General features: G+C 43.2%; 1 protein-coding gene across 2 annotated transcripts in view; it reads left to right on the top strand.

Annotated features, from left to right (window-relative positions):
- sema3h (sema domain, immunoglobulin domain (Ig), short basic domain, secreted, (semaphorin) 3H) overlaps positions 1-12,123 on the top strand; it is a 164,656-nt gene extending 152,533 nt beyond the window's left edge. For both annotated transcript variants that reach the window (XM_048547760.2, XM_048547759.2), the window contains exons 16-17: positions 3,363-3,505; positions 6,919-12,123. In XM_048547760.2, coding sequence (XP_048403717.1) covers positions 3,363-3,505; positions 6,919-7,383 — 608 coding nt within the window. In that variant the 3' untranslated portion in view covers positions 7,384-12,123. The remainder of the gene's footprint in view (positions 1-3,362; positions 3,506-6,918) is intronic.
- The last annotated feature ends 225 nt before the right edge of the window (positions 12,124-12,348 follow it).

Here is a 12,348-nt window from a genome sequence, read left to right as displayed (position 1 = left end):
TCTGTGGACTCTTGTACAGGTGTGAACACGAGTAGCAAAGAGAAACGGGACATCAAAGTGCACTTTTGTCTTCCTTTGTCAGCACCAATTGCTCCAGGGTCAGGGACATGATTTGCTGGGTAAAATACCTTGGATTAGTATCATTGTATTCTCTTGGATCTGACACCATGTGAGGTGGAGCAGCCTAAAGATTATTTCACTGCCCTTTTAATTTCGCGTCAAGTCTGGTAACGATGCATAGCCTTACAAGAATTGCCATATAATTCTGGCCAGGTTTACAAGGTCACCAGATTCAAACCTTGGGGTTAGAGGTATAAGGTCAGCACAGGCCATCCTGGATTTGGATTTTTTGACCACTACTTTGTAACCGTACTAAAAAACATTACAATAACTCTACCAGCAATGGTGACATTAGCTGCCGTGCCTCAATTCCTTGCGTTTACCTGAACAAGATAACATTCTTGCTACAATGGGACAGTCCTCTGTCTTCCAAACCGAGCATTAGTGCTTCAAGTTTTCCAAGTACTGAGTTATATTTGTAATAAGATTTATTCAGGTCAGTTCAAATTATGTGTAGACACGAGGTTCATACCTGGCCTGAAAGAGGTATGCAGCCCCTTCAGTGAGTTGATTGTCCGAGAATCTTGAATACAATCAATCATTTAGGAAGGAAGTCAGGAAGCAGTACCTCACTAAGAGGATGAAGCTATTCTGGAATTCTTTTCCTCTGAAAGACTTGGGATGTAAGATTAGTAAGAGCTTCCACCTACACCAACTGATATGAATAAAACATAATTAGGCATTCCCAAGCATTTTACAACAGTGCTATGAAGCACAATTGGACACTGAGCTAAATAGGATGATATAAAGCTGATGGTCAAAGAAGGACATTTTAAGGAGAGCCTGGGAGCAATAAAGTGTGGTAGGGAGAGATAGCCAGGCTATGTGAGAGAGTAGTGCACAGGAGCCATAGCTATCAATGCTGGATTCATTAAATTGGAGATGTTCAAGAGGCAAGAATGAGAGGAGTGCAGGTATCTGAAAGGGTTGTAGGGGGACTTTACAAAGTAGAGATAGGGAGGAACCAGGCCAGGGAGGGATTTGAATACCACGGTGAGAATTTAAAAACGGAAACATCATTTAAAGGGGAGTCAGACCAGTTTAACAAGTATGGATGATGGGTTAACACAATTTGGAGCATTTTAGGCCACAGGCACCAAAGCTTTGCAGAGTAGAATGTGAGGGACCAGTTGGGAGAATGTTGGAATGGCCGGGTCCAGGGGTAATAAAAGGCATGCATGAGGGTTCCAGCAGTGGAAATGTTGGGCCAAGGCCAGACTCGGCAAACTTATAGAGGTGAAAGTAGATGGTCTTAGTGGTGGGGATGGTTTGATCAATTGTGTTACAAAACGCTAGTGCGGCCTCATTTGGAATATTGCGTGCAGTTCTTGTCGCCCCATTACAGGAAAGATGTGGAAGCATTGGAGAAGATGCAGAGGAGATTTACCAGGATGTTGCCTGGTCTGGAGCGCAGGCCCTATGAAGAAAGGCTGAGGGACTTGGGTCTGTTCTCATTGGAGAGAATGCGGCTAAGAGGGGATTTAATAGAGACATACAAGATGATCAGAGGATTAGATAGGGTGGACAGAGAGAGTCTTTTTCCAAGGATGATGACTTCAGCTTGTACAAGGGGGCATAGCTACAAATTGAGGGGTGATAGATTTAAGACAGATGTCAGAGGCAGGTTCTTTACTCAGAGAGTGGTAAGGGCATGGAACACGCTGCCTGCCAATGTAGTTAACTCAGCCACATTAGGAGTATTTAAACAGTCCTTGGTTAAGCATATGGATAATGATGGGATCATGTAGGGGGAGGGGGTTAGATTAGTTCACAGGTCGGCGCATCATCGAGGGCCGAAGGGCATGTTCTGCGCTGTATTGTTCTATGTTCTATGTTAGATGTTGCAAACAGGTCAGGAAGGATGAGGAGGGTTAGATTGCCTTTGTCATCAACTACATTGTGTTTTGTGACTTTGATAAGAGCCACTCCAGCAGAAGTTTTATCGGAGGGATTTACTCACAGAGTGCTGGGAAAGATCGGCATGAGTTTGGAAGGGGACAACATGTTGGTGGAGGGAGTTTGACCTACCGATGGGGGCAAGGTGAGGGAAGTGACAGAGACAGTCAATCTGATGGCTTCACTGTTGGCGTCACAGAAATACATGAGTTCTCACACCTTGTTAATGGAGGAGTCAGTCATGAGGAGTTTCAGGAAATGACTAGCAGTACAGAAAGCCAACCAGAGATTATTTTACCATTGCAGAATAATAAACCTGCAGTAAATCAGCAGACCGGTTTGCCACCATATTCATCTGTGTCTGGATTAATTGAATTTATGAGATGAGGTCCGAGCAGGGGAATTGCCAGGGTGAGAGTGAGAGAGACAGTAGTCGATTCATGGGGACCAGGAGCTTACAGGTAGAAATGAGACTGTGTCTAAGCAAATTGATTACTGAAGAAATGTTGTGACAGGACTGAAATAAGCAGTTTTTCTTTAGGTGTGGACTTGTGAACTAAAGAGAGGTAAATGAGATACAGATCATTTATTATCTACATGAATTGTGTAGCAACTCAGATGGACTGAATGGCCTTCTCCCCTTTCTGTCACTAAGTTCTGATAATGTTAATGTACATTGGAGCGTTGCAGTAAAGTGCTGCAATTCATCCAACGGGCCTTGGATTTAAGATTTAAGCGGCTTTTCGAATCAATAGTGTAACTTTAGTGTGTTTGAATTTAGCTGACAATTTTCTGGATTTGATCTTGAATTCATTGCCCCACCCTGATGTGCTCAGTAATGAATAGAGAGTGGTACTCAGTCTGACCTGCTGGTACAGTGCAAATCCCGCACTCCAGTTAGTGAGGGCTGCTTTGGACTGTAGTCAGTGAAGCTTAGAATTCCATTCCCACACTGCAGTATCTGTTGTAAGCTGACAGACAGCTGCTAAGGAGTTTGAGGTAAATCTAAAATGAAGGTTACTTATCAACCCTTTTTAGACATTGCCATTCATCTCAGTATAATTGCTGCAATGTCTAGACATTTGACTGAAAAGTACCCTCAGTAATTAGCAGTGGCCACATACGGTAGTCTCATTTTGGCCGTCTTCCATCAGGTACAAATTTGGAAAATATGAGTAATTTTATTTTCGCTTCATTGCTCCAGAAAGACTAATCCTGTACCTGTCACAGTGAAGAGTAACCACTGAGGCTGAATTAACTGTGCCATAAAGGTGTTATAATACAGTCAGTGCACCCTCCTTTACCCTGTCATGACTCAACCTCCCACTTCTACATGTTCACTGTAGGGGCCATGCATACCTGGACTGAGGAGAAGGTGATGTTTGTGGTGGAGGGGAACAGCACATACCTGGAATGCATTCCCAAATCACGGCTTGCCACTGTTAGCTGGTTGGTGGAGCCAGATGACCTGAATGGGCAGTTGCAAGAGGTAAGGGCTTACTTTGTGGTGGATTTTACCTCAAATAATAAACCGTGCTAAGCACGCACATCTGGAACATTACCAATGAAACTGGAATGGTATCAAAGTACAATAATCCTTTCCATGGGGTACTCCCAACCTGCCTCAACTCCCATTTGAGACATCTCCATATAAAGAATAGCAAGAATGTCATAGTTGTGTTGGGGGTGAGTAGGCGGCCAGGTGACAACTAGCATTGGGCTGAGAACCCCCACCAATGTTGACAACCTCAGATCGGAAAGCTGGCACAGTGAGCTTTAGAGGACCACATTGTCCCCACGGGTTGACCCCAGCCACCAACCTTCTACATTCTGAATTGTTATGGCACAGAAGGAGGCAATTGGCCCATAATGCCTGCATCAGTTCTATTTCCTGGTCTTGGAGTCATACAGCACAGAAACAGACACTTCAGTGCAACCAGTCCATGCCGGCAATAATCTCAAACTCAACTAATCCTGCCTGCCTATGCTGGGCCCATATCCCTCCAAACATTTCTTATTCATGTACTTATCTGAATGTCTTTTATAAATTGGAACTGTGCCCACATCCACCACTTTCTCTGGAAGTTCATGCCACACACGAACTGCTCTGTGTAAGAAAGTTGCCCCTTGTGCATTTTTAAAATCTTTCTCCCCTCACCATAAAAATATGCCCCTTGACTTGAAATTCCCCCACACCGGGGAAAATGCCTGCCATTCACCTTATCCATACCGCTCATGATTTTATAAACCTCAGGGTTTTCAAAATCCGACCTTGGGGTGCACCCCTCAATCTCCAATGCTCCAGTGAAGGAAGTCCCAGACTATCAAGCTTCTCATTATAACTCAAATCCTCCATACCCTGCAACATTCTTGTAAATCTTTTCAGAACCCTGTCCAGCTCAATAATATCCTTCCTATAACGAAGCAACTAGAACTGTGCATAGTAATCCAGAGGAGGCCTCAATAACATCCTGTACAACCCCAATGTGATGTCTCAACTCCTAAACTCAAAGGTCTGAGCAATAAATGCAAGTGTGCTAAACGCCTTCTTGACCACCGTGTCCACATGTGACACAAACTTCAAAGAATAATGTACCTGAACACTAAGTCTTCTGTTCTAGAATACTACCCAAGGCGTGACTTTTAACTGTATAAGCTCTGCCCTTGTTTGTTTTACCAAAATGCAAGGCCTTGCATTTATCCAAATTAAACTGCATCTGCCTCTCCTCAGCTCATTGACAGAGTTCATCAAGATCTCACTGCTGCCTTTTCCCAATGCCATTGCATACCATTTTGGTCTAGGTAATCGTCGAATGCCCACTTGAATCCCTGTCAAACCTGCCTCTGTTGCATACCCAGACACACTGCATTCGATACCCTAACTGCTCATGATGTGCTTACAGTTTTTTTTCACACACCACTCTTGCTTCGTTTACTAATCACTTCAAATTTATAAAATCATGAGAGGCACAGATAAGGTGAATAGCCACAGTCTGCTTCCCAATGTAGGGGAGTCCAAAATTAGTGAGCATAGGTTTAAGGTGAGAGGGGAAGATTTAAAAAGGACTGGAGGGACAAACTTTTCACACAGAGTGTGGTGTGTGTATGGAATGAGCTGCCAGAGGAAGTGGTAGAGGCTGATACAATTACAACATTTAAAAGACATTTTTGGTCAGGTACATGAAGAGGAAAGGTTTAGAGGACAAATCGGACTTGTTAAGTTTGGGTCATCTGGTCAGCATGAGCTGGTTGGGCCAAAGGGTCTTTTACCGTGTGATATGACTCTATGACTCTATAAATCTATATCCTGTCTTGATCTTTTTCCTTTTATGAGTGGGAACAGCTACTTCCTGCAACCAACACAGTCAAGATTGTGAAAACCTCAATCAAATATCTTCTCGTAGTTCTACTGCCCAAGGAAAGCAGCCCCAACTTTGCACATTCTCAGTTGTACAAGACTGGCTCCTTCAGCTGTCCCTGTATGGCATGATCACACTTGTTGAAAGAGTTGGCATCGGCATCAGAATTGCTGCCAATTCTGATCCATTGCAGAGGAATGGCAGTGACAATGAGAAGACCGATTCAGCTGAGTTGATCCATGTCAAGGTGGAAACAGCTTGGAAGACATTCCTCCTCAGAGCCCCTTATTTCTCCTTCACTGCTCAGAGACTACAAACAACTAAACTTACTAAAATTATCCCTGTGCCCTACAACTTCCCAGTATTGCCCATGCACCCACATTCCTCCTCTCCCAGAGTCCATGCTCTGGAAACATTAACTGTTAGACTGAACAGAGTCAGGCCTGGCTGATATTGCCCTGGTCTTGACCTGCATGTCGGTAGGCAGGAAGGTAAACTGGGCGTCAGGAAACAGCCAGCTGAACCCACTTATTAAGTCACAGTGAGGGCATTTCAGGAGATTACTGAGGGCAGGGATGGAGGGAGATGTCTCAGTGGGGGCTTGTATGAGTAATGGTGAGTCCCTTAGATCCACAAGGAACGTTTTTTTTAAGAAGTCTCTGTGGTTTTCATCCTGAAGGGAAAGTCATAGTGCCACCCCCTTCAGGCCAGAGTTAACATTACAGTCACCATCTAAATTTTTCATTGGACCCTGATTTGCATATTTAAGACAGACTCCATCTGCTGGATGGCAGAAAACATTAACAATGGCAAGTTCCCAATGGACATTGGTGATTAAATCAACTGTTGGACTTTAACTGCATACCGACTGAGTATGCATCAGGTTCGTGGGTTTAGAATTACCCTTTCCAAACAGCCCTGAATGCCCCTGTATCCTAGAACACCATCCATATTCTAATTTCCAGAAATTTTCCACTCATGGGCCTGGATTTAATTCTTCCAACGCTCCATCTGTTCTCCCCCTCATTCCCCATCACCCAAACTCCAGGAGCCCAGCCTATCCATTCCTCTGCACTAATATGTTCAAACGCTGCCCTGCAGTCTGACCAAACTGTGAGGTAAAGCATTATCACATGCACATGCGAACTGGCAAACATACAAGCATGCACACACAAACATGTGAATGCGCACGTGCAAACAAAGGCTCGTCTTTAGTCTTTAGTGCTGTCTCTAGTTCATTATGTCTACCATTCTGACCACCTAAGAACAACACAGACACTGAGCTTCCTATATCCAGATACTTTGGTACAGGGAGGGGTCACCAATGTACTCTGTAATAGAAACATGGTGGCAGATGTTGAAAAACAGGTTTGTCTGTTGGCATGACACAAGAATGGGGAGATTTGATAGTTCTGTAATTTATTTATCACAATCAACCCCCACCCCACATTGTGAATACTTTATAGGTAGATGTAACCTTGCTCCAATGTACATTCTTCAATATGATGAGACTGGAAGAGTTCAATGTACTGTTTGCTCATAGGTTACCTTTGGAGACCAGATCATTCCAATCGAGCAAGGGCTGCTGATTCGCCAGACAGATCGCCAGGACGCTGGCACCTACCATTGCCAAATTGAGGACCATGGTTTTCGCTGGACCCTGCTGAAGCTGCAACTGCATGTCATCCCGGCTGGCCAGATGGTGAACCTGCATGAAAGCGTTGAGCAATTAGCTGGTCCCGTGAAGGACCACACCCTTCTGGGCCCTGGCCATAGCCCTCAGCCTTGGTACAAGAACATCATGACCCTCATCAATTATCCTTCCAAGATGGACTTCTACTGCGAGCAGGTCTGGCAGAAAGACTACAAGAAGAAAAGGAACAAGCTGCGGCTGAGCAAGAATCACCGTAGTGTGGAGCCCAGCCGGAGAAACAAGCCGGCGACAAGGAGCAGACGGAACAAAAACAAGCCACATGCCAAATTTCTACGGTCACCCCGCAGTACCTAGCACTACCCAGATTCACCACAGCAGAGACACTCATCCAAAAAAAAGCAACAGAAGGCTCCAAAACTCTAGATCTTTCCAAAATCTTTTGAACTCCAGTAAATGAAAGGCTTCGCATGCAATACAATCTTTGAACTGACAGAACAGTTGCCTTGTTTTGGCTGAGGGTAGTTATATAGTTGTCCAACTCATCTCTCTTTCCCTGTTGAGGACGGATTTCCAGTTAGTCCATAGCTGACACAGAAGGGAGTTGAGGAAAGCTTGTGGTTTTCAGCTATGTGTATTTTCTGATAACGATAGGTTTATGTAGGGTCTTGACATGAGCTGTTCGGCTGCTTATGAGCCTAAGGGTTGAAAGAGTTGGCTAACAGTGAAGAATATCACAAAAAACACCCCTAGAGAGAGAACAGGTTTAAACCAGAGCCCTGGGCATTTAGCTGCCATTAAATTGGACAAGTGGCTGTTCAAATGGAAAAATAGAAAATGCTATAATCATTTCAACCACTATTTAGAAAATCCCTACAAGATAATGAACCTCTGCAGACACTACGCTATTTTAGTAAAAGATTGAAAAATTCCACATGGTATTAATGTTTTCCCAATGATTCACAGAACAGCCCCACCAAAGCTCCCTGGAAGATGAGAGGGAGGGGTGATGGCATAGTGGCCATGCCATTGGACCAGTAATCCAGATGCCAAGGCTAATGCTGTGAGAGAGTGGATTCAGATCCCGACATGGCACCGGGTAGGATTTATAATCAATTCATAAAATCTGGAATTGAAAGCTGGTGTCAGTAATGTTGCTCATGAAACTATCAGCGATAATGCAAAAAAAGGTCCAGAGGTATGCAGGTTAGGTGGATTAGCCATGGGAAATGTAGGGATAGAGTAGAAGGGTGAATCTGGGTGGGATGCTGTTTGGAAGGTTAGTGTATACACAATGGGCTGAATGGTTTCCTTCTAAAACTCATTTGTTTCATGAATATGACTCTATAGGGAAGAAAATTCATCATCCTTTCCAAGTCTACCCTACATGTGACTCCAGAACAACCGGGATGTAATTGACTCTGAACCATCTTCTGATTGGCCTAGCAAGGGCAATTGGGGATGTGGAACATATACTGGGGCACATTCTGGGATAGAATACAGAGATATCTGTATTGAATCTTTGGATGCCTCAAACATGCTGATGTTGGGAAACATTATTAGAAATGCTGGCTGGGGTCAAATCGGGTTCACCAGAGTTCGTAATCGTTTCCCAGTAAGTCTTGCTCATAATGCATTCAGCAACATCGAGGTCAGGATCAGCAATTCCTTCCCCACCAGTGTTCATTATCAATTCTCACCGTGAAGGCTGGTTACTCAAGCAATAAAATTTTACTGGAATTTGCTGTCAATCTTGGACAAAGAGCCAACACCTCCTGAGGCTGCTAGCTCATTCGAGGCACCTCCTATGACACCTGAATGGTGGTCAAAATCTGAGACTCCCAGCTCCAGTGAAGGGCTGCAGGGTGAAATGCCACGATTAAGCATGCCCATCATAACTCCTGCTGAGGAATCTTCTCCCTCCATCCTGATGACCATAATTGAGCCCTATTCATCTGATGACTGCTGTGCAGATGACCATTGTTCCCTCCGTGCTCAGACACACTTCTGACTGCCTGCCTCAACCAGTGTCCATGTCTCGCAGTGTGGCTATTGTGGGATCAATCGGTGGCCCAGCAGCCTTGGGGGGCCCATCCCTTGAGCTCAATAAGATGGTGAAGTCAAAGGTAGCTCATTAGTTGCCTGGCTCCCAGGGTGCTGTAAACTGACAATATGTGCAGATCTCGTATAGCTTCATACTGGGATCCAGATGCGTGCTGGAAAATCCAGCCCCTAATTTCTGCAAATCGAGATAAAAGCTGGCGTCCTGCAACTGATCCTTGAGTTCACTTGGAACGCATTCAATTCCAAGCTAAATATTACAGATGACCTTCCCCTTCTTTAATCCTGTTTATTGAACCTCTTAAATTATTGTTTAAACTCTTCAGAGTTTCACAATTAAATCAAAATCAGTCAGTTTGGATTGTTTACAGGGTATGATTTTATTCAGGCTGGAAGATTTTCTCCCAATCAGTCCTATTGGAGAATCTCTGGGTATCACGTTATCTCTGGTTTGACTCCTATCACTGCCTGTACCATCCTTGCTTAGTTTTCAGTTTTAACGGGGTGTATTGATTGTAACAAGGTCAGCCAGGTCGACCTCATAGAATATGAGTTCGCTGATTGGACGAGATTAACAGCCCCAATCAGGGTGCTGTAGCTGACAGACATAAAGAGGAGTGTCAGCAGTTCTGTTCACTCTGAGAGCTGGTTCGCTATCAAGGCATTGCTACATGCCAATGAAGGATGACTTGGTGATGGGATACTGGCCTCTGTGACGTTATTCCACAATGCAAAATTTTAAAATGCTATCATTGAATCTGAGACTTAGAGGCTTTCCCAAGTCTGGTGACATTTGAGGCAGACAAAGCATTGATTTGTTAGGTGCCACTCTATAGCTAGCGTCCTGACCTTTGGCTCTCCCACTGTTACTGTCTACCGTGGGAATGTTGAATAATGTACAGATTTATAGTCAACCTGTTTTGGACACATTATGAATGTGTCTCCTGTGGCCAACAAGCCCCACAGGAAGACTCAAATGTGAAGGTTCTGTCTTGGTGTCAGGGTCTCTATCCACTCCATCTCAAGACTTTCCCCCTCTACTGATCACTGAACTCAACAATTAAAAATTATTTTCCAATTTTTAGTGCAAAAACCAGTCGACTTTCACCTTGATTTTATTGCAACAAAATAATGACAGAAGCTGCTCAAGCAGGCAGCAAACATGTCACTGTTTATTTCCAGATTACAATAGCTACGTTGTTTCAGTGGGTCAGAGTATTGGCCTTTCAAATGTGGACCTTGATATAAGTCTAGCCTAACCTGGTGCAGTAAAGGCTGCAAACTGGTGATAACTCCATCAGTTTTGGATAACCCTAATCCATTAACCAGCAAGTAGTAAGGAGACATTTATGAGTACCACACAAGAAACTGCACAAAAGTAGTAATGTCACTCACTCTAGGTGGGAAATGGACATTTTGTGGCTGAAATTTCTGCTTAGGTTAGATATACTTTGTGTTTTGACCCTGTTTTACTTGCTATTGAGCATCCTTAAAAATAAATCACAGGATTGTCACATCACAGTAATAAATACATTAACAAAAATAATCATCCTGTGCAAATCCTTCCAACATTTCAACACAGGTGACCTGCTCCAATCAATTTTTCTTTCCAATTGGAGATGCAAGAGGTGTACTCTGGTCACGACATGTGTTACCTCCAAATCCAATAAAAATGTCATAGCCTGTGTCTTTTGGAACATTCTTCTGCAGTAAAAGTGATGTACAAATACAGATTGTTGTTCTGTCCTCAGTAGGAATGTGAAGTCATATAAACAATCAGTAATTTTACCATGCTGATCACGTTTTCTTGTGTATGTGTGTATTTTCTACAATAACTCTTAGAATTGATACCACATCACGGATCAAAGCTCTAACATGCATTATTACTACCTGGCAATGTGACGAGTTGCAATCTCTTCAATACCTGGATTTGGACAGTGTCTTTTGACTATCCCTATGAATTGGAAACCTATGCCAGATCAGTGCAATCAATGGCAGTGAAGAGGGATGTAGTCAGGTATTAGGAATTGGGAAGGGTGGAAAGAGGTCTTCATGAAATTACAGGCTTTGAAGACTCTATAGGATGCATGAAAGCAAATTGGCCAGAGTTTGGGGTTGAGGCAATATTTTCAGGAAGAGTGGCTTGGTTTGAAGCACAGTGGACTTGTTTCTTTATTCATTCCAATAATATAGGCACCACTGTCAATTCCCAACATTTAGTGCTCATTCCTAATTGAGAAGGTGTTGATGAGTCGCTTTCTTGAATCACAGCAATGCTGAGAGGGAGGGTGCTCCAGGAATTTGACCCAGCCTTAGTGAAGAAACAGCGTTGAATGTACAAGTGAGGGTTGTGTATGGCTTGAAAGGGAACACAGAGATTATGGAATTGCCAAAGTGCTGGCTGCCCTTGTCTTTCTAATTAATGCAGGTTGTAGGTTTGGGAGCTTTTGCCAAAGAAGCCTTGGTAGTCCATTAGCATTTATTTTTCACTAACTTTCCACCTTTTTCAGATAACACAGTTTTAATATCAGGTTACAATCACTAAGGATTTCTAACTTAATTGAATTTTTCAAAAATTTTATGCAGACCCTGGGCTTTATAGTTTTTAAATTCATGGTTTAGTACACCTATTAGTTATACTTAGGTTACAAAAATGATAACATACTCTTCAGAAGGTTAAATTCGGTCATAGGTCAGAGGTGAATAACCCATACAGTGCGTAGCTCCAGCTTATTTATGACTTCATTTACAAAGTGTAAATGTAAAGCTATTTAAGACAGTTGTTACCTGGGCAACATTTATGTAGGAAAGTGTGAAAAGCATTCTCATTGTCCGACATAATGGGAAGAGGTTCTGAAGGTATTAAATGCTTTCAACTGTATTATTTAATTTTATTTTTGTGTTTTATTTCTGTACATTTGTTTTTCTCATTGAGGTATGTATATATTTAGTTTGTGAATTGACCATTTGACCTATGTTATTAATAATGGCAATGTCTCCTGCATCTCAGCTTCGAAATAAAATTGAATCTTCTGACTGATTTTCTCATTGGATGTTTTCTTTTAGTCCTCAGTCGCATTCAGAACGTGGCAACTGATTCACCCCTTTGCTTTCCATTGTCTCCTTTCGCTCTGTGCCTCCACCCAGTGATCTGAAGGGAATCACAAACTTGGCACAGTGGGGTTAGGGAGGAACCCCAATATTTATAGGGAAGCAGGCTGCAAGGGGTTGTGACCTGGAGACTGGAAAGAACAGGTTTAA

Source organism: Stegostoma tigrinum, chromosome 11 (genome assembly GCF_030684315.1).
Source record: "Stegostoma tigrinum isolate sSteTig4 chromosome 11, sSteTig4.hap1, whole genome shotgun sequence".
Classification (NCBI taxonomy): Eukaryota; Metazoa; Chordata; class Chondrichthyes; order Orectolobiformes; family Stegostomatidae; genus Stegostoma; species Stegostoma tigrinum.
Note: the sequence above shows the minus strand (reverse complement) of the source record. Positions and strands in the feature narration are given on the sequence as shown.